Genomic DNA, 24,057 nt, shown 5'->3' on the forward strand with positions numbered 1-24,057 from the left:
GTCCAGAGGCCAGGAGGATGGGGCTGGGCTCCTGTTCTGCAGAGAACGTGGCTGCTCTTCTCTACCCCCAATCTGGAATTAACCCTGGGTAATCTCCACCCTCCCTCTCCTCGGGGGAAAGTGCAGCATTAGAGAAAGGAGAGGGGCTTTTGCCCAAACGCCTGAGCAAATGTGCTCAGTGAGTTCCCAAGTAGCCCTGGGGCAGCCACCCGCTAAACACAAGCGGGAGCGGGAGCCCTCCGCGCACCTCTTTCTCCGCTGCCTGATCTCTTTCTTCTTGAGCCGCTCCAGGTCCTGCTTGGCCCTGCGGATCACTTCCGAGGCATCCTCCATGGAGCTGGCTGGGCTGCCCCCAAAGGCCGGAGCCCCAGGAGATGCACCCAGGGAGTAGGGGCTCCGAGCCGAGGCCCGAGACAGGCTGCGGCGCAGGGACTCATTCATGGCCTCGCTCTCCAGGAGCTTCGTCCTGCGTGGGGAGAGCAAGGGGTTGGGGCCAGGTGCGCCGGCATCGCCCTGGGCTCTGGCCCAGCCCATGCCCTCCACCATTCCCAGATAGGCTGGGGCTCACTCACCGCAGCTCCTCAATCTCCCGGATGTAGTTCTGGATCAGAGCCCCGATGGCTTCATTGCCATCACCTGGAGGGGGAAGGCGGCAAGGAGAAAGCAATAAAGGTAAGGAATGGTAAGGACCTGCGGCTCAAGCTGGTGGTCCTGTACCTGTGCGTCCAGCAAGACAGCACATGTGAGCCTTTCACTAAAAGGAATCTACATCAAAGAAAGATGCATACGTGTGCACAGATGTACACAAGCACTGTTGGTAAGAGCACGAAATCGGAAACAACCAAGGTCCATCCCCAGGGGGCTGGTACCAGATACTGTTCGTCATCGGCACATATGGAACACTGCACAGCTCAAAAGAATTAAGTACATTTACCTGTTTAATATGGAAAGATGTCCAAAGCATAATGCCAAGTGATAATGGGAAGTCATAGGACAATACATATGATCCCACATACAGAAAAAGGCACTATGTATTCACACACGTATATGTGCGCACATCCATATGAATATATATCCAGGCTTGGAGCAAAGGCATGGGAAAATGTGCACAGAGCTACTTCTGAGAAGTAGAGAGAGTTTAGTGAGAAGGGGTTTTAACCTCTACTTCATGCATATTAAGCAAGGAGGATGGATTCATGTACTACTTGTGTCATAAAAAAAGGTTTAAAATCATGGGAGGGGCTTCTGGGTGGCTCAGTCGGTTAAGCGTCCAACTTCGGCTCAGGTCATGATCTCACGGTTCGTGGGTTCAAGCCCTGCATCAGGCTCTGTGCTGACAGCTCAGAGCCTGGAGCCTGCTTCAGAATTTATATCTCCCTCTCTCTCTGCCCCTCCCCTGCTCATGCTCTGTCTTTCTCTCTCTCAAAAATAAATAAACATTAGAATTTTTTAAATAATAAATAGAAAAATAAAATTGACTGAGAAAAAAATGCCTAAATGCATCAATCTGTGTGTGAATTGATCGGCTGGCTGAGCTTGCCTGATGTCCTAGGGTGAGTATGGGGAAAAGGAGCCCCAGCCTGTTGGTGTCCGAGCTGGCCTGGTGCACCCCAACTCACCGGCCTTGGCCAGAAGCAGATTGGCCTCCTGGCTCATGAGATGGGTGACGCGGTTGTTGATGGCATCGATGGCTTCCTGCATGGCCTTCACCCGCAGACGCAATGCCCCATTCTCCTTCTGCAGCATGGCATTCTCCCGGAACAGGTCGCTGTAGCCCTCGGCACCATCCTCTCCGATCACCCTCTTGCCCTGGGAGGAGGGGCAGGCGGGGGGGCAGGGGGGGTCAGGTGCCAGAGCACACAGGGTGGGGAAGGGCTGATGATGCACGGAACAGTGCTGCTGGTCTCCCCCTGCCTCATGTTTCCCCAAACACGACTCCTGTCTCCCAGTGCGCCCCTTGGCCACCAGAAAGTCCAAATTCTATAACCAGCCTTTCCAAGCCTCCCCTAGTCTCACCTTTCCACAGCCTACCTTCATATCGCTGTAAGTGCTAACCCGAGGGCCAAACCCTCAAGGGGCCCAGGCAGTTAGCATAAATGAGGAAATCAGTCTGGGTACAAGACAACAGGGAGTGGTGGGGACTGGGGTTAACAGAGCCAGGGCTCTGGGCATTAACTATGCCACACCAGCCAACTTAGTGCTATCTGTTATTAGACCTTCCCATTTTTCAGGAAGAACTAAAATTTCCCGATTTTCAGAAAGGTAGACAACAAAGCTGTGTTATTTTAAAACAAAGGGCAAGCCAAACCAAACCCCATTTGTGTACCAGATTCAAGCCACGGGCTACCAGCAGCCATTGACTTTTGCCTCAGTCTCGTGGAATTAGACACTCCCCCAAGAAGCACCCACGTTTTCCATCTCTGTTCCTTTGCCCATGACTTGTTCACATCCCAGAATGCCTGTTCCACTTGCTTTTGATAATATCTCATTCACATTTTCAAAAGACCATACAAAACGCCCCCCACCCCCCCATGCAGCCTTCCCTGACTGACCACCTGAGTGAGTGGTCAGTCACCAGTGAGTGAGCTCCAGGAGAGGGCCAGCTCTCTCCTCTGCCCCGCCCCCAGGCACACTGAGCTACTCATGTGGTCCCCATCAATTCTTCTTCTTCTGTACCAAAGTCTAGGAGTCTCATCTGGTCCAACGCAGCCTATTCCACAAACATGGAAACACCCACCAGAGTGTGTGTCCTTGTGCATAAAGGCTCTGCAACAGAAGCTGAGTTCCCTCCTTTCTCTGGGGGCTCTGACAGTGCTCCCTTCACCCAGGGGAGCCCCCCATTTATGGGTGGCACATTGCCGGTACTCAGGACAATGGGTGGGAAGGGGACGGAGGGGTGGGAGGGACACTGAAGAATAGGGGCCCGCCAAGCCCAGGGGGTGTGCTCACCGCCTTGTACTCCATCAGCTCCATCTGCAGGCGTGCAATCTCAGCCCGCAGGGCGCTGATCTGCTGGCTCGTCTTGTCCTGGTTCACCACCACCTTGTTCTTGATGTTGCGGGCCCGATTGGCGTACTTGAGTGTGTTGAGCGTCTCCATGAAGTCCCGGTCTGATGGGCTCACACAGGCAATCATGATGGTCTGGCTGGAGGCGGGGGGGTGGGGGGGGGAGAGTGTGCAGTGGGAGAGTGAGGTTCAAGGGGCACAGCCAGGCCCCCAGAAGCATTGCCTCAGGGCAGAACTGAGGTTGCTCCCAACCCATTCCCCTACTATCCCAAGGCCCTAAGGGCCTGGGCATTCACCAGGGCAGAACCTGGGATGGGGGGCCCCTGGACCACCTAGCCAAGGGCTTCCTCACGTTGGTGGTAACCCACAGTGAAGGCAGCGGGCAGCTTGTGATGTGTCACTGCCAGCCACGGCTCTGTAGTTGCCTAGTAGTTCCCCTCCATTACCCCATTTGGGCTCTATCACTCTAAGACCCTCTCTCCCAGTTGCATAGACAAAGCCAAGTCCAACCATGTTGGCTAAAGGTCGTGCAGCATCTTAAGCCTCCTGTCTCCCAAGCCCACAGCCTGCAGTGGGAAGGCCCCTTCACCCATGAGGTCCTCATGAACCGAACCCTCACATCGATATTCTCCAGGAGGTTCCTGCCTACCCTGGCCCTCCCCTGGAGGTTGGCTGTAGGGTACCTGTTGCCCCCCAGCGAGTCCTGGAGGAGCCGAGTGAGCTTGGAGTCCCTGTAGGGCACGTGTACCACCTTCTTGCTCTGGTCCCCCAAGGCGCTGATCACGTTGCCCAAGGCCAGCTGTGGGAGACAGACCCTGGCACTTGAGAGGCACTCAGGGAGAGAGGGAGTGGGGACAAGACAGCCCCGAGCCACCTGTACCTGCCTCAATGACCCAGCAGCCCTTGGAGAGTTTCTATGGTGATGTGATCATTTGGTAAAGTCAGGAACTGGGCCAAGGGTGAGGGTGAAGGAGGAAGGGCCTCACAGTAGGGACATATGGGTGGCCTGGGCAGCAAGAGGCCCAAGGAGGACTGGGCAGCCGTGGCCATAGGGTCTGGAAGGGGTCTGAGACTGGGCTGTGCCGGCTGCCGGGGCTGGTGACCTGCCATGGGTGCCTACCAGGCCACAGTTGATGGAGATGCCCTCCTTGGCCCGCTCGCCGGTGGCCCCCGTCCGCTTCAGCCGCTCTGAGCCAGCCAGGTCCACAAAGTGAAACTTGGCGGTGAGCGTCTCATACTCACTTGTGGGAGCTGTGCCCTCAGGAAGCCCAGTCACAGCCTCGTTCACCTGTGGCAGAGGTCACGTCTGACTCACCTGGCCCTTGCCCCGCCTTGCTGCTCCTCTGCTCTCAGCCCTCATCCTTCAATAATCCCGGAGGGGGGCGTGGGGCCGGGAGCCAGGGCAGGGCTGCAGGCGCCTCTCCCCTTGCACAGGCAGAGCATCCGACCGTGTGCCCAGTAATCACACATGCCTGATTCTCATGTAACCCTCAAAACCACAGACGCACGGTTCCCCCATTGTACAGGTGGGTAACTGAGGCTTAAGGGAAAAGCAAAAGAAAAATCACCAAGTGGCAGAGGCAAACACCAAGCCCGGATTTGCTAGCTTGGGATCCACAGCTCCTTCCTCACCCCGCCCTGCTGAGAAGCCCCCATAATACACCAGCTCCCGGGCCCCTGCGGGAGCCTTACTGGGTCGGGCTGCGTGCACACTCGCATCTGGCACACGTGGATGGTGAAGATGGCGTGTGAGCGGGAGCTCTGCACGTTCATCTGGGTGCTGGCCGTGGTGCGGGACAGGGCCCCCTGCTTCAGGCACTGGATCAGCTGGGGAGGGAGGCATACGTGAGGACAGAAGACCGGTGATGGAGTCGGGCCCCGACTGCCCTGGACCTTTAGTGGATGCTCACCTCCTCCTGGGAGCTGATGAGACGGGACGTGACGCCCGTGGTGTAGATGCCACCATTCCCATCTTCGTGGATCTTGATGTTAGACCTGCGGTGGCGGGCGTCAGGGTCACGGGTGCTATCAAACAGGTCAAGGATCTCCTCGTTGTAGAGCTGGGTGGGGGCAGAAACAGCTGCTGGGTTTATGTGGTACATGGTGTGGAGCCCCAAGGGGCTTTCCTGCATTTGTAAATCAATTCCATTTTGCAGATATGGAAAGTGAGGCTCTGGGAGGTGAACCTGTCAACACTGGCTCCCTCTAGGTTCTAGATTCCATGGTCTTTCTCAACAGGTATGGGGCGGGGGGCAGCTGGGTCCTGGGCAGAACTGTATTGAGGCTGTGTTTCCACTCCCCAAGGAACCAGCATTCAGCAGCTTTCAGTCTTGGCAAGGGACTAATGACCTAAAGGAATCAAGGGGACTCAAGGTCCCAGATGTAAATGAGGAAGATATGACCGTGATGTGGGCAGATCCTATTATGTTTGTTTGTAGGCTAGGAAAGGGGGAGGGATGTGGTTTCAGATGAGGGAGGGGAGAGGCAGAGCTCAGTAGAGACTGATGATCCCTGGGGTTGAGGCGATGACAACCTCCCAATGCGGAAAGAATATGAGCATGGAGAGAGCATGCCCTTGGGGCCTGGCATCCTGGGGAGAGTGTGCAGGGACCACTGGGGGAGGTGACCGGGCCAGGAGCAGTCACCTTATTTCACATGCTCTCAATCTCAAAGATTCCTGTGTTTGGAATCCCTGCAGGGAAAACTTCACCTGCTGAAGAGCTGGGCTCTTCCCCAGGTTGGGGGGCTGGGTCTGGGGAATGGGAAAAGGGACAGGGCAGCTTGGCCAGCGGCCAACAGAATCCTGTGGGGGAGGGGCAGGCTGCAGCCCTCTGACATCCGAGGCTTTGATGCCTTAAAGAAACAGAAATACTCTACAGGAAGGGGAAGGGGAAACGGAAGGGACTGGTGCAGAGGTGGGTGCCATGGTGCCTGTCTGTCTGTTGGGACAGGCGCACGGCATCATTTAACCCCTTGTGGTTCCCCCTTTGGCATGAGTTTTCTAGGAACTGCCCTACTCTTTGGGGATTCCCATGGCAACAGAATAGAGGAAAGAAGAAAACAAAGAAATGGAAAAGTTTGTAGAGATACACAGCAGTAGGACACACACACACACACACACACACACACACACACACACACACAGAGGGGGTCACTTTATCAGAAGCCAAAAGCCCAGAAGGACAAAGAAAAACTCTCACATCTAAAATACAGGGTCCTCTAAGGGGAAAGTAGATGCTCTGAGTGCCCAGGAGGGACAAGCAGTGGTGCGGTGGGCAGGGTGGGCCATGGAAGACCTACAGAGGGCTGGAGCCACATCCCTCCCTCATAGGGCACCCTGGGTACAACCAGAGCCCAGGGCAGCCCCCACCCAGCAAATGCCCCAGAGCCAGGGGTTGGGGGTCTATGGGTTGGAGCTTCAGATGCTGAGAACTGAAGGCACCTGGTTCAAGTGTCCCAAGGGAGGTGCCTGGTCAAGTCAGGCACCCATGAGAAGTATCCAGGTCCACTTGCTTCCTTACAGACCTTTCTGGGAGGCCCTTTATAGGCCAAAGATCCCTTCCTCTACCCCCAAAACCCCCAGATACCAAAATCCTGGCCTTGGCACACAGACATTCTCCCAGAGAGAGGAAGGACTAATTGCAAAGAAAAGCTCCTTCTGGAGGACCTTCCTCCCCTTGGGGTCAGAGAAGACTCAGAGGGTCAGGAGGGACCTTGGGCAGAAAGGGACAGGGTAGGCCCTCTGAGACTGGGGAGCAACCAGGCAGGCCAAGGACTTCAAGTGCCAGGCATATGTGACCATGTCATCATTACAAAACCCGTAAGGAAATAGATATTAGAGTCACCGTTGTGCAGTGGTGACATGATGTGCCCAAGGTTACATAGCTAATAAGTGTCAGAGCTGAGAATCAGTCAGGGTTTGAAGAGATCTTAAAGGTTCTCATTCACTTAAGCCCATCTTCTTCTTTTTTAAAGTATTTATTTTTGAGAAAGAGAGAGAGAGAAGAGTGGCAGAGAGAGAGGGAGACACAGAATCTGAAGCAGGCTCTAGGCTCCGAGCTGTCAGCACAGAGCCTGATGCAGGGCTCAAACCCACAAACTGTGACATCATGACCTCAGCTGAAGTTGGACACTTAACCGAGATGCCCTGACTGAAGCCCTTTCTGATCCAGGAAACCACTTCAGAGTGTCCCACCAGTGGCCTTCTAGCTCTTGCTTGGATACTTCCAACAGTAGGATATTTATCAGCTATAGATGCTGCCATGGCTCCCTAGGCTCATTCCACCGTCCTGGGGGTATGCCCAGCTTCCGTGGTCTTGCTGTCCCCCACGTCTCCCTCCTGCCCACCCTACCAGGCCACAGTACCTCCAGGAACTGAGCACTGACTTTGAACTCAGGCCCAGCCACGCCCTGCTCCTGTGCCCGCCGCTTGCGCTCAGCAATGCCCCCAAAGAGGTGTGCGATGGCCCTTGGAATGATGCCTTGCTCCTCCTCCGATGTCGCCGTGTCGAAGCCGGTGCCCATAGTGTATGTCTTCCCGGCCCCTGTCTGCATCCGCAAAGATGGAAGGAGGGGGTTAGACAGCACCCTCTGGGGAGCATCAGCAAGCCCTGGGCCCCAGGCTGGACAGAATTCCTTATCATTCACCACCCAGCCTGTCACCTGTCCCTCCGGGTCCCAAAGCCACACCCTGCAGAAATCCCTTCTGACTGACAGCCTCCCTCTGATAACTAGCCAGGCTGCAGCATCCACAGGTGACAGACAAGACCACGACTCCATTGCAAGCACTCTCTGAAGGGCCAGGGCTCTCTCTTCCACCAGGCGGGGTGATTGGGGTCAGAGTGGCCCTTGGTGGGGGTAGAGGCGGCTTACCTGCCCGTAGGCCAGCACCGTGGCATTGTAGCCCTCAAAACAGCCCTCAATGAGCTTGCTCACACAGGTCGAATAGATCTGTTCCTGCCAGGTGTCCAGGTCGAAGACAAAGTCATAGGTGAAGGCCTTGTCCTTCCCCAGAAGGACCTGGGGCTCCCCCGGGGTGACAGAGGTGCAGATGTGACAGCCCTCAATCTTCTCCTTTGACAGCTGGGGCCGAATCCTGCCAGGGACGGGGAGAGCCCCAGGTCAGACCCAGCCAGCAGGGGACTGCTGTGGCTCTCCTCTGCCTCATCTGTCTGCCAAGCCTCCACTCCCCCCAACCCCCACAGCTGGAGGAGAAGGAAGGAAGCTTAGGAGCCTCCCCAGAGAATGGAAGCAACTTTTGTAATAATACGACAATAGTAATAATAAATCAACACCACCCAAACATTTATTGAGCAGTTGCTAATATTTATTGAGCACTCTATATATTGGATCTGTGCTAAAAGTATTTTACATAAATGAGGTCATGTCTTCTTCACTATAAATCTGTGAGGTATATATTATCGGCCTGATTTTACAGACGCGGAAACTGAGGCTGAGGGACTCGAAGCGACTTGCCCAAGGTCATACAGTGGGATGTGACAGAACCAAATCCACATCCAGCATTAAAGTATACATCCCTGACAGAACAGAGAGCCCTAGAATTAGTGTCCCACAGATGGGGAAGGGAGGACAGCTTGCCCCCTTCTGGGGAGGGAAGGCTCAGCACCAGGGTGGGGACTGGAGGGACAGTCCCGGCTGCTCCCCTCAGGACTCAATTAAAGAGCAAACCAGAGCCTCCGCCGTGGCCTGCAGAGGCCGCATGAGTCCTCCAGCTGCGGAGCCCCCTCTCAGATGCCAGAGCCTGGTGCAACATTCTGAGGCACTGGCTCCGGTTCCTCTCTGGGGGCCCAGGGGGACAGACCAAGCACAGCCCTGACAGAGCAGGCCAAGTCAAAAGTCCACTGAGAAGGGCAGAGACCTCGAAGAGGGATACCAGGCCTGCCACTGTCCTGGACCCCAATTCCAGATCCTGCTGGGCTCCCTTATAGTGAAGAAGAAAAATGGCACCAGAGCTGGGTGGGAGCCAGCCATAGATAGGGCTATCTCCATCCAGCCACCTCTTCTCCCTCTTCCAAGCAGCCATTGCCATGGCAGGGTCCCCATGGCAACCAAGTGTGAGTCAGTGAGCATGCGTTGTAGGGACTGGCAGAAAAGCACTTCCCAAATGCCTAAAATAAAAGAGGGGTGGGTTCGGCGCTGACGCTCATGGGCTCACAGAAGCCAGCCCTATCAGCCAGGCGCTTACAATGGGCTACTTGTCAGGCTCCCCTTCCCAAAGCCAACATTTACCAAGAGAAGAATGAGCGGCCCAGGCCAGCATGCATCCAGGGCCCAGTGTGGGGCATCTAGCCACAGAGCCAGGGCCACCGAGTCGCCATCCTGTCACCGTCCGGGGGCTTCCCCAGCCCCCAAGGCCCACTCAGAGCTGCAGGCCAGGGGAGATGCTCCCCTCAGCCTGTTGCCTACACTTTGCTGCCAGAAGGTCAAAGGGGACTGGGGAGGGGAGATAACTCCCTGGGGGAGGGTATGGGGAAGTTAGCTACACCAGGCCCAGTCCACACCACAGATGGTAGCCTGGGTTTTTTTCAGAAGTGGTTTCCCTTAGGCGTCAACAGGTCCTCAGAGGTCAGTGGCTCTCCCCTCACCAAGGCTGACGGGAAGGGAAGGTTACCACCTTCATCCACCCTATCCAGCTGTTCCAGGTCATGTTGAAATTAGAACTCAGCTTCCCAGTCCCCCCACTGAACGGTGTTCTCACTGGAAAGGGAGCAGCTGATTCTTGCTCATCCTCTCTGGACCTGCAGATTAGAAACTTGACCCACACCAGGAGGCAGACTGGGCCAGCAATTCTGCTACCTTGACCACTAATGGTGGCAACAGACACACGTTCACACTCACTCTATGCCAGGGAGTGTCTAAGCTCGGACATACACTAACTCTCGATCCTCAAGAGAACATCTGAGGTGAATACTACCTCATTTGTAGAGGTAGAAAATGAGACGATGCCCAGTTAGTCACAGACAGTAAGGAACAGAGCGGGGTTTGAACTCTGTGTGTGTGTGTGTGTGTGCGCGCGCGCGCGCGTACGCGCACCTGCAGCTTCAACACTTTTTTTTTTAATGTTTTTTTTTTTTTTTATTTCTAGGAGAGAGAGAGAGAGAGACAGCGTGAGCAGGGGAGGGTCAGAGAGAGAGGGAGTCACAGACTGAAACAGGCTCCAGGCTCTGAGCTGGCAGTCAGCACAGAGCCCGACGCGGGGCTCGAACCCACGAACCGCGAGATCATGACCTAAGCGAAAGTCGGACGCTTAACCGACTAAGCCGCCCAGGCGCCCCGCAGCTTCAACACTTCTAGGCCACAGTGTCAGTAAGGGCAGGGCTTAGTGGGCCAGGGGGTAAGAGTGGCTCATATACACAGGGAGGCTTGACAGGCAGCACTTCTAGGGTGGGGGGGTGTGGCACTGGTCACAAGGCACCAGGTAGGCACCTGGAGCTCTGGCCCTCAGACGTGGAAGACCAAATACTTCCTGCCCAGGGCTTCCAGGTGTTCCCATGTGAACCCAGTGGCTGGCCTGGGAAGGCCCCGAGGAGTTTCTAGCATTGCTGGCTAGCGCTAACTCCGGAAGACACCCTCCCTACCATGTGGGCTGCTTGTGATAGGATTTCTGGATCCAATTCAAATACCATTTAATTACTCCAGGCAGATGGCAGTGCTGGTGATTGGAGGAAATCGAATCAGGACCCCTGGAGACAGTGAGAGCAGGGGAGGGGGAGCAGCAGCTCTGCCCATCAGGGCCCATCCATGAGGAGGGCAGCTTTTCCTTCAACAAGCAGTCCCCAGAACACTGGAGAGCGCACCTGCCAGGAGCAAGATGGCTGGCAGAAGAGCAGTCTGGGAAAGAGGATGGAGAAGAGGGGTTCAAGGATTTAGGGTCCAGGAATTGTGGAGTCAGTCAGGCATTCACCCTGGGGTGTGAGGCCCAGCACATCTTGATGTGGGGGTCCTCTGTGGTCAGAGAGAGCCAGCCGGCCCCAGGGTGGCTCCCTGTAAGCACCAGGGTGCTTTGCAGGGTGCAGATGGGTGAGCAGTGTTACCCAGAGGAAAGGGTACCAGCTGGTAGACAGTACATGGGCTTAGGAAGAGTCACTAATTCCCACTAACCCAGAAGAAGGAGAGAGTGTCAGTCCCAGGAATGGGACTTGAATGAGTAACTGAAGGTGGAAGCAAAGGAGAATTAAGATTTTATACGTGCTAGCCGGGCCAGGCGCACCCGCCACAGACTAGCTCACTTAAGTGATGCAGTGAGCTAGGGATTTCAATGCCCATTTTCCAGAGAGGAAAGTTGAGGCTTCAAGTGATTAAGTAACACACACAGTAAATACAGTGAAACTGGGTATCAATTCCTGCTCTGCTTGACTTCAGATGAAACCTGCAGGCTGTTCTGCTTCTCCAGCTACCTCCTTCCCCGGGAAACTCTCAACCCCCAAATCAATAGATAAGCTTTCTCCTATAAAAGGGCTGTTAGAGCCAGGGAGGCGCTCTGGAGGGAATCCTGCTACATCTATCTGTCCATGCGTGCCCCAGGCCAGGCACCAGGCTGGCCCTGCCGTCTGGGCTTGCAATCCAGCAGGAGCAGACATTATGTCTCAGCTGTCCTGGGGCTCACTCCTCACCACCCAGTGGAGCATTCGAACACACACCCCACAGGTAGGAGACCAGAGGGCTGGAAGATAAGAGTCCAAGGTCCTTGACAAGCCTCTGCCCCACCCCCTACTCTCTTCTTATTCACGAACCCCTGCTTCTTCCTGTGTCTAATCTCTTCCCAGTTTTAACTTTCTAAGAACTCCATCACCTTCCCCTCCAGCAGCCTCCCCTCCTGGCCCCACCCTGGGGGAGGTCACTTCTGTGGGCTGGCCGAGGGCAGATAAGGGGAAGGACGATGCTTCCAGTTACTGCGGGGTGGTGGGAAGGGGAGCCACGCACGGCCCTGCTCCTTCCGGCGGACATGGGAGGGGGGCCAGGGATGGAAACCCGACTTCTAGGGTCTTCCAAGTAAACTACAGACTCCAGGAGCTGCGGACCAGATCCGGGACTAGGACGAGGTGAGTGAGGTATTCGCCACAAGTGCAAAATTAACGGGGTATGAAAAAACGCAGTAATCGAGATAAATTATAATTTAATGCATTATTTGAAAAGCTCCAATCGGCAGACAATGGCCCCGCGGGCCAGCTCTGCGTTTTTGTCATTAGTCATGTGGACCACGCATCCAATGTCATTTCTGTCCGGGGACCACTGGGCCCAGGGAGACCCTCACCCCAAGCCCTTCCCCTCCAAAGCCTCCCTCCACCCCTTCTGCCGGCCCGGGCAGGGAGGGAAGGGGGCGGGCCTGACAGCCCCGCGCAGAAAGGCTCCCGGAACCTCCCTGAACAGAGCCGGGTCTATTTGCCGCTTGGCAACCCGCAGACCGAGCGGCGGTGGGAGCGGGCGCGAGCGCGAAGAGAAAGGGCCCCGGGCTTTTCAGAGGCAGGATCTGGCACGGGCGCGTGGCCGCTGGGCTTCCTCTGCTCACAATTGAGCAGAAGCTGGTGTGATGTGGGCGGTTATTTTAATATCCTTCCCTCACCGCCGGAGAAATGTGCACCGGCCGAGGGGCGCGCAGGCGGCTGGGGGTCGGCCCCCCACGCGTCGGTGCCGGTGGCGGCGGCGGGACAAAGGCCGCGAACCCGAGCCCGGCGCTGCGGAAAGAGCTGAGCTCAGCGGTTCCGCAGCTCCCTGGGAAGCCAGAGGAGACCGGGAGGAGGCCGGCCCCGAGGCATGCGGAGAGACTGCCCGGGAGAAAAGCGCTGCGAGGGGTAGCGAGCCCAGAGCCCCCACGCCCTACCCCCTGGCTTAGGAGGGGGAGGATGAGGCTAGCTCCCCTCACCCCCGCCCCTTCCTCAGTGACATCACACAGAGCCAGCCAATCGCCGCCCCCCGGGGGCTCCGCCCAGTGACCTTGGGCTCCTAAGGGTTGGCTCCGCAGCTCAGGTGAAATTAGTCCCACCCCATCAGCCGGCTAGGGCCCTTCCCTGGGCTCTTAAATTGAATTGCCCCCCCCCCCCCAGTTAGGAGCTCAGTATCCTGAGCTCTTAAGGGTACAGCGCCAGGTTCTTTCTATTTCAAGAGTCTCGTCCCTGAGAGGTAACAGCCTGTGATATTAAGATAACTAATCAAGAACTGTTCCAGAGTGCTAGAAAATTCTTACAATTATGGTGTATGGTCTGTGATTCCTGATGCCTTTCTTTCTTTGCTGGCACCTGGAACCCCTTTACCTCTTTGCTTACGCAACTTCCCGTTAGTAACAACCACCATACTTAAGGGGCAAGACTGCCTCTTTGCTAGACACTGTACCTACAATGCTTTTGTACTTTAGATCATTAAACAAATAAGTTTGTTCTAAGGTGGTGTTTTTGCTCCTAATTTACAAATGAAACTTCAGAGGAAATTAACTGGGCTCAAGGTCACCTAGCTAATAAAGAACAAGCTCTTCTAGGAAGACCACCTTTACTAGCCATCAGCCCCAGAGATTCAATCCAGAAGGAGGGCTGGAGAGCACTGGCATGCTAGCATGCTTGTGGGTTATTTGCACTTTGGGGACTTCCAGGCTGGGAGACACCCTCTCATCAGGCTCTGCCTCAAGCGCTTGGAGAAGAACGAGGGACTTGGACTGGAATCACCTCTCAGATGGCCGAAATAACCAGCATAACTAGTCCCTCTGGAAGAAGCCCCAGGGGGAATAAGCATATCTGCTTTTATCTTCTACAGGACCCTTAATGCCTTTCTGGAATCCTGAAAAGGAGCCCCCAGAGACTAGTGGAACAGAGAACCAGAGACATGAGGAAGTTCATTAGCCAGGTCTCTCGGTGTGCTGCCCTCAAGCCTGAAGAGAATGATCTGATTCCACGACCTCCCTTCTGCCCAACCCCAAGCGGTCTGCCCGGCTCCAACCGCAGGGCGTCAGGGGTAAAGTGGAGCTGAGCTGTTGTGGTGGAAGTGGGGGGCAGGGGACCACAGAGAGGAGCACCAAGACTTCTAGTCGGCCTGGCACCCTGAGTCACTTAGCCATGCTGTGAACTGCCGGGGACCAGCTCTTCTTCATCAGGGACAGAGCCAGATCAAAGGGGAGCTCGGCTACAGCAGGAGGGATTTAGATAAGCTAGCAAAAAGAACTTCCTGCCAGCAAAGACCGTTAAGCCCTGGGAAGGGGAGCCTGGGAGTCTGTGGAATCTTTTTGCTCAGAAATCATAGTCACTGATACCACTCTGGCTTCTTCTGTGCCTTCTGCACACCGGTGCCTTGTCTGATAAAGACAAACAATACCTACCGTTTTTTGAGAACCTATGTGTCAAGCTCATTTACATACAAGCACACATGTAATGTGTTAGGACAACCTTGTGAAGCAAGGGCCATTCCCCCCATTTTACGGAGGCTCAGAGGGGTGAAATTTCACAAGCCCAAAGTCACACAATTCATAACGGTGGAAACGAAATTCTAACCAAAGCTGACTGCCCAGTCCCACTGCCTCTCCTGAGCAGCCCTGCAGCAGGGCAGGAGAGAGGTCGGACTGGAGAAAAACGATCCCCTCAGAGAATCTCCGGACTGATCCGACCGACAGCTGCCAGCAGCGCCAGGAGCAGTCTGTTGGGAAAGCATTTCCCCCCATTTTGCAGTTAAGAAAGCCGAAGCCTAGAGCGTGGAGAAGCATGGAGCCAGGAGCCTGGAGGCTGCTTCGCTGCCAGAGGAAGGCGGCTCTCCTCTGCGGCAGAAACAGGGCGCCCACACCCCCACTCGAATGAGCATCCTCTCCCCCTCCTCCCCATGGCAGCCTGCCAGCTCTGGGGAAGGCGGCTGGAAGCAAGATCCTGTTCTCTCAGGGGAGTCTGGCTCCCAGACACCCGGGGGCTTTTGCTGACTTAGCCAGGAGAAGGCATCTTCCCACAGAGGCCACTACTCTCCAAAATAGGGTGGTGAGGCCCAGTTTGGGGTGCTGGCCCTTTTAGCTGCAGGGATACAGAGTAAGGCGCTACCCAGAGCCCTGTGACAGCCAGAGAGGGTCTGGTCGCCCTGTCGCTGGACCTTCTCAGACCCTCCCCCAGCATTGCCTGAGACTGCCCTCAGGGAAAAGACTTGGAACCCCCAAACAAGAAGGCTTTGTACTATGGGGTCAAAAAGCATGGGTTTATGAGGCCCTAGCAGATCTGGTGAAATGGGTCTATCAACCCTCTGTGCTTGACCTCTGCCCCCAAATATGTTCCCAAGCGCACAGGGATAGAGTATAGGTAGACACTCCCAGAAAACCTTAGGGTGTCAATTCCGGGCACTTGGGGCTCAGCCTCCACTCTTTCCTCACATGTCCTTGACCTTTCTCTTTCACTTCGTCCAAGTCCTGGCTTCTGTGTAGCAACCAGGGGCAGGCAGTCTGGGGGGTAGGGGGAGGGGGGAACCTGGGGAAGAGACTTGTTCACAGCGCACAGGGCATCACCATTTCAGTGGAGCCCCCGCAGAAGCGGGGTGAGGTATCAGGGACTGGGGAGCGGAGATGCCAGGAGAAGCTGAAGGAGGGGGCCAGGCCCCGTCCAGAGCCAGAAAGATGCATAGGCTGAGCAGCAGCCAGGGGCTTCCTGAGCCACTGGTCTGACCCCTCCCCTGCAGGGGCCTGGGAAGAGGGGTGAGTGCAGTGCAGGGAAAATCTGCTCATCTGCACCCCTGCACGGCTGTCCATGTCCACTCCCTTCTCGGGGCATCTGGCAGGGGTTTCCCATGACCTCCCAGGAGACAGAAGACTCTGCAGAGTGGGGCTGAGTGGGGAGTGCCCAGAGCCCAGAGCTGTGATGGCATGTGCATCACATGGAGAACAGCTCAGTGTGAACTGGACCCTGGGGACCCTCCCCTGCTGAGGAATGCGGAGCGACAGGCGGCTGGCCTCTGAGCAGCTGGCTGTGGAGCGCTGTGAGCCCCTCCCCCAACATGTCCCTGGTCCTCGGTCCTCAGCCCTCAGTCCCTGCTGCCAGGCTCTCATCGATGCACCTTAACTCCAGTCTCAGACAGGACCAGCCAGCCTAGAGAAAGGACAGGTGGCCTCCACCACTGCTCTGATGGTGGGCTTCCACCCGGCCAAGTACAGGGATGGGGACTCAGGTACTTGGAGACAGGGGACCGTGGCACTGCCTCCCTTCCACAGCCCAGAACAGCCAGAGGTGAAAGAGGGGGTATTTCAGAAGTCAGAACACTGCCACCCGCAGTGCTGCCACCTGCCATGGGGCTTCACGGCCCCTCCTACAGAGCTCCACAGCCCCCACGCCCATAGGGACGGAGGGGTAATGCCCTGGGTTCAGATCCAGACTCCTTCATCTACTGGCTATGAGCATTCACTCATCCATATAATGGGAATAACATCAGTCAGCTGGTGGGGCTCCGGGTGGGTTGAGTGGGACAATGTAGGCACACTGCCTGGCACAGGGCAAGTTCAAGAGGTGATAATGCTTAGCCACCATCCAGTTCAGTCTCCTTTCCATCTTGGCGTGCTTTCTGCTGTAAGTGGAAGGAAGGAGGGAAAGAAGGAAGGAAGGGAAGGAGAGAGAGGAGGCTGGAGGCGAACTCTTCATTGTACCTAACATCACTCCCTGTAGCTCAAACCAGAGAGGCACCTCTTACATATGCCTTAAGTTAAAGCTTATTTTTAAAACATTTTATTCACATCAGTTCCTCAGGAGTCCACCCTTTGTGGGCTGTGTGCCTTCTACTTCATCCAAACCACTGCTCTTCACAAATGAACAAATGCAAACAAACCAGTTGTTCCCATTCGACAGTGGGTGAAACCGAGGCCCAGAAGGACAAACAGAAAAAAAAAAAAAAAAAGCCCCAGGACCCAGCCAATGGGTGAACTGCCCTGGCCCCAGTCCTGCCCTTTGCCCCCAGAACTGGGAACGTAAGGGTGCCAGGCTCCTGTCACCTCCACCACTTCCTTAGCCCCCGCCCCACCCCATCTTCGCTCTGAGGTTTTCAAAAGCTGAGATCCAATCAGCTTCAAGGTAGTCAGGCAGGCTGACTGGGTGGTGGAGGGGGTCGGTTTCCGGGGCCTGTGGTTACTACACTCTACTTCCTTGTGATGACATAAGCCCTATTTCTGCAGCGGGAGGCCACCATTAAGATTCTCAGGTCTCCATGCAGAGGAGGTCCTGTCTGAGCCTCGGTTCCCCCGGTCTATAACCCTGCACAGCATGGGACACAGCTGGCATTGATTGGCACTGAACGGCCTTGGGCTGTCAGAGCGGAGAAGGGGGACTCTGAAGGCACCACCCATCCCCACCCTCATATAATTTTTTCGGCCTTCTCCAGTCTCTTTGTCCCAAGCCACCGATTCTTTTGATTCAAAATTTATACAGACATTGTCCAAGCTACAGGAATAATGACAGCTAGAGAATCCAGATGAGAGAGGGCAGGGGTGCAATCTAATTCTGTCCCCTGGGTCCCTGGCTGGTGCGCCCCCCCCCCCCATCCGTTTCCAGCCCCTGCTCAACCCTGTAGTTTCCACGAATGGATGTGGGACCCGTAGAGGCACCTCCTCTCCCCAGCCACTAAAGGAAGGAAGCTAAAGGAAACCAGGAAAAGATAACAGGGGCACTGAGGGCTCCCCTCACGGTGGGGGCTCAGAGCTGGGGGCTTGAAAGGGTCTTAAATGAACATACCATGTGACTTGGCTTCCTTCCCCAATTTCAACTTTGCCAACTTGCATTTCTTAACGGCCACCTCTTCCCCTTCTCTCCATATTAGTCAGGTCTGGGTTGCAGCCTCGGGGAGGGCTCAGCCTCACCTCTCTCAAGCATCCATCCTCCCAACCCCCACCCATCCCCAGGTAGAGGGAAGCCCAGGAAGCTGAGTCCTTGTCTATAGGGGATTAATGGATAAAAGGATCACAGGGCAGGCTGGAGGGGCTGGCCTGGGAATCCCTTGGTGCAAAGGCAACTACAGCCTGGGTTCAGGGGCAGATAGAGGGGCCAGACTCCAGGCAGGCCTGGGGTAGAGCTTATAGCGTCTGCTCACACCTAGACCTCTGCCCTTACCTCACAGCCCCAGGTCCTGAAAGTTTCCACCTCTAGCCCTTCCCCAGCCCTGGCCTGCCCTACAGAGATCTGCAGACAGCCCGCTTTGATCCTCTTCCCAAGGAGATTATAGGGCCTAGAGCCCTAGGCCTGGCACTTCTCATCTAGTCTAAAAGGCCCCTCCAGAACCTACCCCCGTGACACAGGTGTGCGTGAGCACGTGTGGGTGCACACACACACACACACACACACACACCCCAAACCAAGTCTGCCTCATTCCTGGCATCCCTGTCCCAAGAGTTGGACACAGGGCTCAGCAAATTATTCTTATGGGGACTCAGAAAGTACTTCAGTTAGATACAAGAAAGAACTTCCAGGAAGTCAGAAAGACAGCAGAACCCAGCACCCACCTGGACCCTTGGCAATTCCAAAGCCTTGGCCTTCCCCAGCAATGCCCTCCCTACTCCACTACTCTACTCCAGCCCACTACCGGGTCCCTTAGATGGGACAAGTGTCTTCTAGAGGTGGGGATGGGGGGCTGATGGGGATCCAGCAGCATGGAGGACTCTCTCCTACAGCTCCTCAGTGGCACCATCTGCTCCCTGTCCCGGCCCAAGCCCTAGGCTGGTCCAATCCTCAGCCCTCTGATTAGAAACTGGGTTTTGTCCAGGCATTGTCTGCCTTCCACGGCCGGCTGCCCATTGAGGTCTGGCGTGTGCCAGGCTGGGCGCTCACGCTGGAGCGGGAGAGGAGAAGTGGGGCTGAGCCCCCTAAAGCCTGGCTCTTCTGATGTTCAAATCTCCCCACCCCTCCATCGGAGATCAGCAACTTGAGGCAAGGAGTGGGGGCCTCTGGGCACTACTAGAGCAATCTGAGTGAGAAGCAGAGATAATGCCCATCACCCATTAAATAAAGAACTGGGTGCAGCGGGCAGGCACAATCCCTTCTCTGGAAAGGGTCTCAGAAACCTTCTGTTGGTGATGCTAAGACGGCAACCCCAGCCTTTCCTCACTCCTCTGCACAAAGTGCGAATCCCAGGGGGCTTTTCCATACTTTACCATGCCCCAGTCCAGCCTGGGGAGGCTGACAGTAGGACAGGGGGCTTTGTTTGGCCCTCTCCTAGAAGATGGAGTCTAAAGGAAAGCCCCATGGGAGGAGCGAGCACCCTGTGTCTCTTCCTTCCCAGCCCTGGTTCACAGTGAGTGGGGCCAGGGCTTCATTTCCCTTTTATGATGTACTCGGACTCTCCCAGTCTGCTGCAGATGTCATATTTACATTTCTCACTCCCCCCCTCTCCTTCTACCTCCCTCCCTCGACCTCCACAGGATCCTGCTGCAATGTCAGCCCCAGCAGCAGCCTGGCCCCGCCCCAGCCAGCCCACCAGGCACCTGCAGGGCTCCTCTTTGTCTCTCAGGCTGTTCAGGGCCAGCAAGGCTGTGTTCAAGTGATGCTGAGCCCGCCTGATGCATGGATGGGAAGCACCTCAATCTCCCTTCCTTGATCCCAGAGCTGCGATCAGCAGTCCACTGCTCCTCTCTGGGCTGCAGAGGACGGGCCAGATTGCCTGGGGGGCATCTGCCCTGGGGCAGGAGGGGGAAGCTTTTCCATAGTCCTCTCTGACCCTGTCTAGAGTGACTTCCCATGGGCTCTTGGAATCTGGGTCACCTACAACCTAGGGAATCGAGGGACCTGCCTCAGAGACCCACCCTAGCCTTAGACCCCATACCCCCACCCCCATCACACAGAGCCTGGTCAGAGATGGGTGTATTTCTCCATCATCCCAGCGTTGGTGACCAGTCCCAGATTGGCACTCTCCCACCAACAGAGCCCATCTCAAAGAGAAAGACCTAAAACAAATACAGGGAGAGGTGGTGTTGGTGTAAAGCATCTCCACCCAACACAAAGAACACAGACGGTTCAACTTCGCAGTAGTCCCAGCTTTGCACCTCCATGTACCCCTCCCAACAGAAGCCCCCCCCCAGCCATGTCCTCTCCCCACCTCAATTCTGTCAGGATGTCACGTCAAGTCCCAGATAAGTCCGTGCACCACCCTACCTCCATTTTATCTGAGTGCCTGAAGATGGGGTACGGTTGTCACACCCTCCTGCCCTCTCAGAGGTAGAACCTCAGATACACCTCTTCCTCCCTCCCCTAGCCTCCTCTTGGGGCAGGGCCAGCACGTTTTCTCCAAAAGCCCTTGACACCCCCTCCCCCATGGAAGGCCAAGGCACCATCCCAGCCCTTCCATTCGTCCTTGCACTCAATCGATCTTTGTCTGCGAACCGGTTCCCAGGGCCGGGTGTGCTGCCTTCTTAGCTGGACCAAGAGCACAGAAGTAGCCTACTAGGGTGGATGAAGGGAAATTTCCTACCCCCCCTCCAATATCCCAGTATGAGACAGCAGCCCCAAGGGGAGGCGAAGAGGAAACACACAGACGCTCCGGCCTGGGCCAGGGCTGGGTGTGAAATACCGGATTTCCTTGTTTATTCGATTTTCTGATCATTAAGGGCTCCCAAGAGGGGCCCGAAATTACCCCCCAAACAAAGCCACCTTCCAGCCTCCCGCGGGCCGCCGATCCCCTGCGGGAGCCGGTCCAGCGCACGGCGCCCTCCAGCCTGGCCCACGCCGACCCCTCCTCCGAGTGTGCGGACTCCGAATCGAGTGGCGCCCGCGCCCCCCGGCCCCGCGCCCACGGGAGACAAAGCCCGAGCCCCCTCGGCGCACGCCACCCCCACCTCCGCCGTCGGTCCCTACCTGACGGCCACCTTGACGCAGCAGTCCCCCTGGCCGGCCATGGTCCTCTGGCTCTAGGGTCTGGGCGTGGATCAGGGGCGGGGGTCTGGGGGCCAATGCCCCAGGCAGCGGCAGCGGCTGCGGCTGCGGGAGGCGGGGGCGCGGGCACTGCTGGCGGAGTCTGCCGCGGCGGCTGGAGGTGACATGCTCGCGGGCTGCAAGCAGAGGGGCTCACCCGCGGCCAGGGGTGGCCCCACGGGGCTGGGCCCGCGCGCCTCCTCGCGCCATCGAGCGGCGGCGCGCAGCTAGCTGACAGCCCGCGGCGCGACCCGCCGCTCCCCACCGCGCGGCACACGCGCGCACACACCTCCCACCCTTGCAGCCACCTCCCGCCGCAGCGCGAACAAAGGGGGCGGGGGCCGGCCCGACCCAGGACCCGCCCCCGAGCCCCGTCGAGCCCGCGCCGGGCTCCGCCCCGTCCCCGATTCACCAATCCAAGGCCCTAGGCAACAGCAGGGGCGGGACTTGAGCCTTTAAAGGGACCTCTTGGCTCGCATCCACCCGCTCGTTGGGAGGCGGGCGGGATTGGAGGGCTCGGGAGGAGGGCTCAGAAGCTGACCACGCTGAGCCTCCCCCCACCCCCCGGAGTCGCAGAATCTCAGCCTAGATGGGACCCTGGTTTCATAAATAAGGAAACTGGGACGCAGAGAGGGGAACTACCCAAGATCACTCAGATTTGGTGGCTAAGCAAGGGGTAAGAGCCCAAGTCTCCGGGCAGAGTGCTTCACTTCAAAGCAGCCCACAGTGATTAGCGGTTTATATTTTGAAAGCGCCAGGAAAGCTCCCCTTCTGATTTATAACAGTGAATGTGTCAACCTTTACTGAACGAGATTCTTGCTGGTGACTAACTAAAATTCCCTCCACCTCCATCCTGCAAGCATTTTAAAGTTCATCTTCTGGTTGATTCTGGTTAGGCTCCTCGCCCAGATGGGCCCCTCCCTCTGCGAGACCGAGGTGGCTTCACTGACCTTTATGACCCACAGATGACCCCACTGAGCCTGCCTCACACTCTGTTGTGACCGTGGGGGCAGAGGGTCAGTATGGGAGGGCTGGGCTGCACTGGGAGATAAGGCAACAAAGGGGGCACTCACTCCAGGCACCTGGGTAGAGGCTGGAGGGGAGAGGTGGGTACGGAAGGGGACAGAGCAGTGCAGCTGCCTTTACACGGATATAAAGGACAAGGGGAGCCCTGGTGCCTTTAAACACAGGGCAGAGATGGAGAAGTGCAAGGCCCTGAGAAGTCACAATTCTCTTTCTGCTCCACCTACCCTCCCTCTAAGCCCAGACACCTTCTCCCTGCCCCCCAACTCCCAACATTGGGGCCATTCACAGAGCCCTCGCCAGCTGCCCTGCCTCCCCACACTTCAACTAGCTCCCTCCTCTGGAAAGAGCCCAAGAGGAGGACCCAGCTGCAGCTCCAGATGTGGATGATACTCTGGGGGGGGGGGGGGGGGGGAGTCGGACGCCAAGTCTCTTGCATCACCCTCCAACGATGATGAAACTATGTCAGAGATTTTGGCAAGGGTGTGGGTTAGGGTCTGAGGGTGTATCTGTTGGTACCATCCTCCTTCCCTTCCCTCCCCCACTCATCCCCAGAGATAACTGGTCCATCCAATAGTCCAGATCACTCTGGTTTTAATAAGTCAAACCCAAACAATGATAATTTCAAGGGCAAATCTCAAGGGTAAATCATCACCCCTCCCCGCAATCTGATTCAAAACAGGGCACCACTGGCAGTGCCCCAAGGGTGGAGGGGGGGGCGGGATGCTGGCGGGATCCTGCACCTTTTATTAGCATTTGAACCTAGAGGAAGCTCTCTCTGGGCCAGCAGGTCACCGCTTCCAGAGCTGCAGGCCTGCAATGTTGAGTCAGATCCTGGACATTCTCTCCCCATCTTCCAACCAAAATAAGAGATAGGGAGGTGGCTCACATTTATGGACCATCCATGAGAACCAGGTATTTTATATGCATGTTCTCATTTGAATCTCATAACCTTGTGAGCTGGGCTTTATTATTCCTTTTCAGTTTTGCAAGTGGGGGAGAATGAGTCTCACCCAGCATATAAGCAACGGAGCCAGGATTTGAACTTATGCATCTTGTTCCAGACTCCCCAGATCACCTCCAAGCAAGTGCCCAGAGGGAAGGGAGCTGGCCTGACCTAGGCTTCTGCTGGAGATTTAGCTCTCCTGGATGATAATGCTGCATTTTTCAAAACTGCTCTCTGGCCCACCAGACCCTGGACTTCTCTGGTGCTCATCTCTGGCTTCCTGCCTCCAGGAGGTCCCCTCTGACTTCCGAGAGTAGGTGACCCTTGTGACTCACAGCTTCACTGCTGGGAAATGGCGCCAGAGCTGCTGCATGCACCCTCCCCTTCCCTCCAGGCCAAAGGATGTCAAGCCAGGAGGAGCAGGGAGGCACATGGGCTGGAAACTCAGGCTTCCTAGAGGTCAGGACCCCACATCAGCTGTGCCAGCCACCTCAGCAGCTCCCTCCTGGACCTCCAGGGAGTAGCAGAGCCATCAGATGTCCAGACTCTTGACTCCTGGGCGCTGCTGCCCAGAGGTGAACAGGGAAACTGGGCACAGAGGTCAGAGGGAGATCCAAGGGGCAGGAAGAGACACGGGGAGATTTAGGTTAGATGGGTCAGAGGAAGCCAAGGACACTCCCTGCCCTCTTCAGTCTCTGTGTGGCTTCAGCACAGCCTCTGCTTCCTCTCTTCTGGCTTGTCCCCACCCCCACCCTTTCCCACCCCTTCTCCCTCCTCCCAGCTGCTCTCCTTTCCTTTCCTTCCCTAACCCTGAAGTTTCTCAAGGAGCTGCCTACATGCCTATCCCCCCCAACCTCCACCCCTTTCCTCTCTGCCTGACAGAAACGGGCAAACGCACATACACACTACCCCCTGTTTGGCCCTGAGTCCCCTAATTGGATTGGAATTTGAGCCCCGGCTCTTGTCCTAAGCTGAGGCCTTTCTCTGTCAGGCGTCTAGGGGCCTCCATCATTTCTCTTGACAGGAGCTGTGGGCGTCTGGGCAGATGGGAACGTGGGGGAGCTGTGGAGGACCCTCTCTGAGGCAGGAAGCTCCCACTCCTGTAGTTAAAATACTCCAGCAGCAACTCGAGGAAGCCATCTGGCCCCGATCTCTCAGGCACGGCCTAGCTTTCAACAGCAACCCTACAGTAACAAATCAATATACCTAAGAGATACCCTTGGGCTCTAG

The 24,057-nt window shown here is 56.4% G+C and overlaps 1 protein-coding gene across 4 annotated transcripts in view; it reads right to left on the minus strand.

Annotated features, from left to right (window-relative positions):
- Positions 1-20,959, minus strand: part of KIF21B (kinesin family member 21B) — a 49,440-nt gene extending 28,481 nt beyond the window's left edge. For all 4 annotated transcript variants that reach the window (XM_039227468.1, XM_039227467.1, XM_039227466.1 and 1 more), the window contains exons 1-11: positions 20,802-20,959; positions 7,879-8,101; positions 7,372-7,554; positions 4,917-5,066; positions 4,699-4,833; positions 4,127-4,294; positions 3,690-3,805; positions 2,950-3,145; positions 1,620-1,809; positions 573-636; positions 248-466 (exon numbers count right to left, since the gene is read on the minus strand). In XM_039227468.1, the coding sequence (XP_039083399.1) occupies positions 248-466; positions 573-636; positions 1,620-1,809; positions 2,950-3,145; positions 3,690-3,805; positions 4,127-4,294; positions 4,699-4,833; positions 4,917-5,066; positions 7,372-7,554; positions 7,879-8,101; positions 20,802-20,842 (1,685 nt within the window). In that variant the 5' untranslated portion in view covers positions 20,843-20,959. The remainder of the gene's footprint in view (positions 1-247; positions 467-572; positions 637-1,619; positions 1,810-2,949; positions 3,146-3,689; positions 3,806-4,126; positions 4,295-4,698; positions 4,834-4,916; positions 5,067-7,371; positions 7,555-7,878; positions 8,102-20,801) is intronic.
- Positions 20,960-24,057: the final 3,098 nt, after the last annotated feature.

Source organism: Hyaena hyaena, unplaced genomic scaffold (assembly GCF_003009895.1).
Source record: "Hyaena hyaena isolate Hyena2069 unplaced genomic scaffold, ASM300989v1 scaffold_28, whole genome shotgun sequence".
NCBI lineage: Eukaryota > Metazoa > Chordata > Mammalia > Carnivora > Hyaenidae > Hyaena > Hyaena hyaena.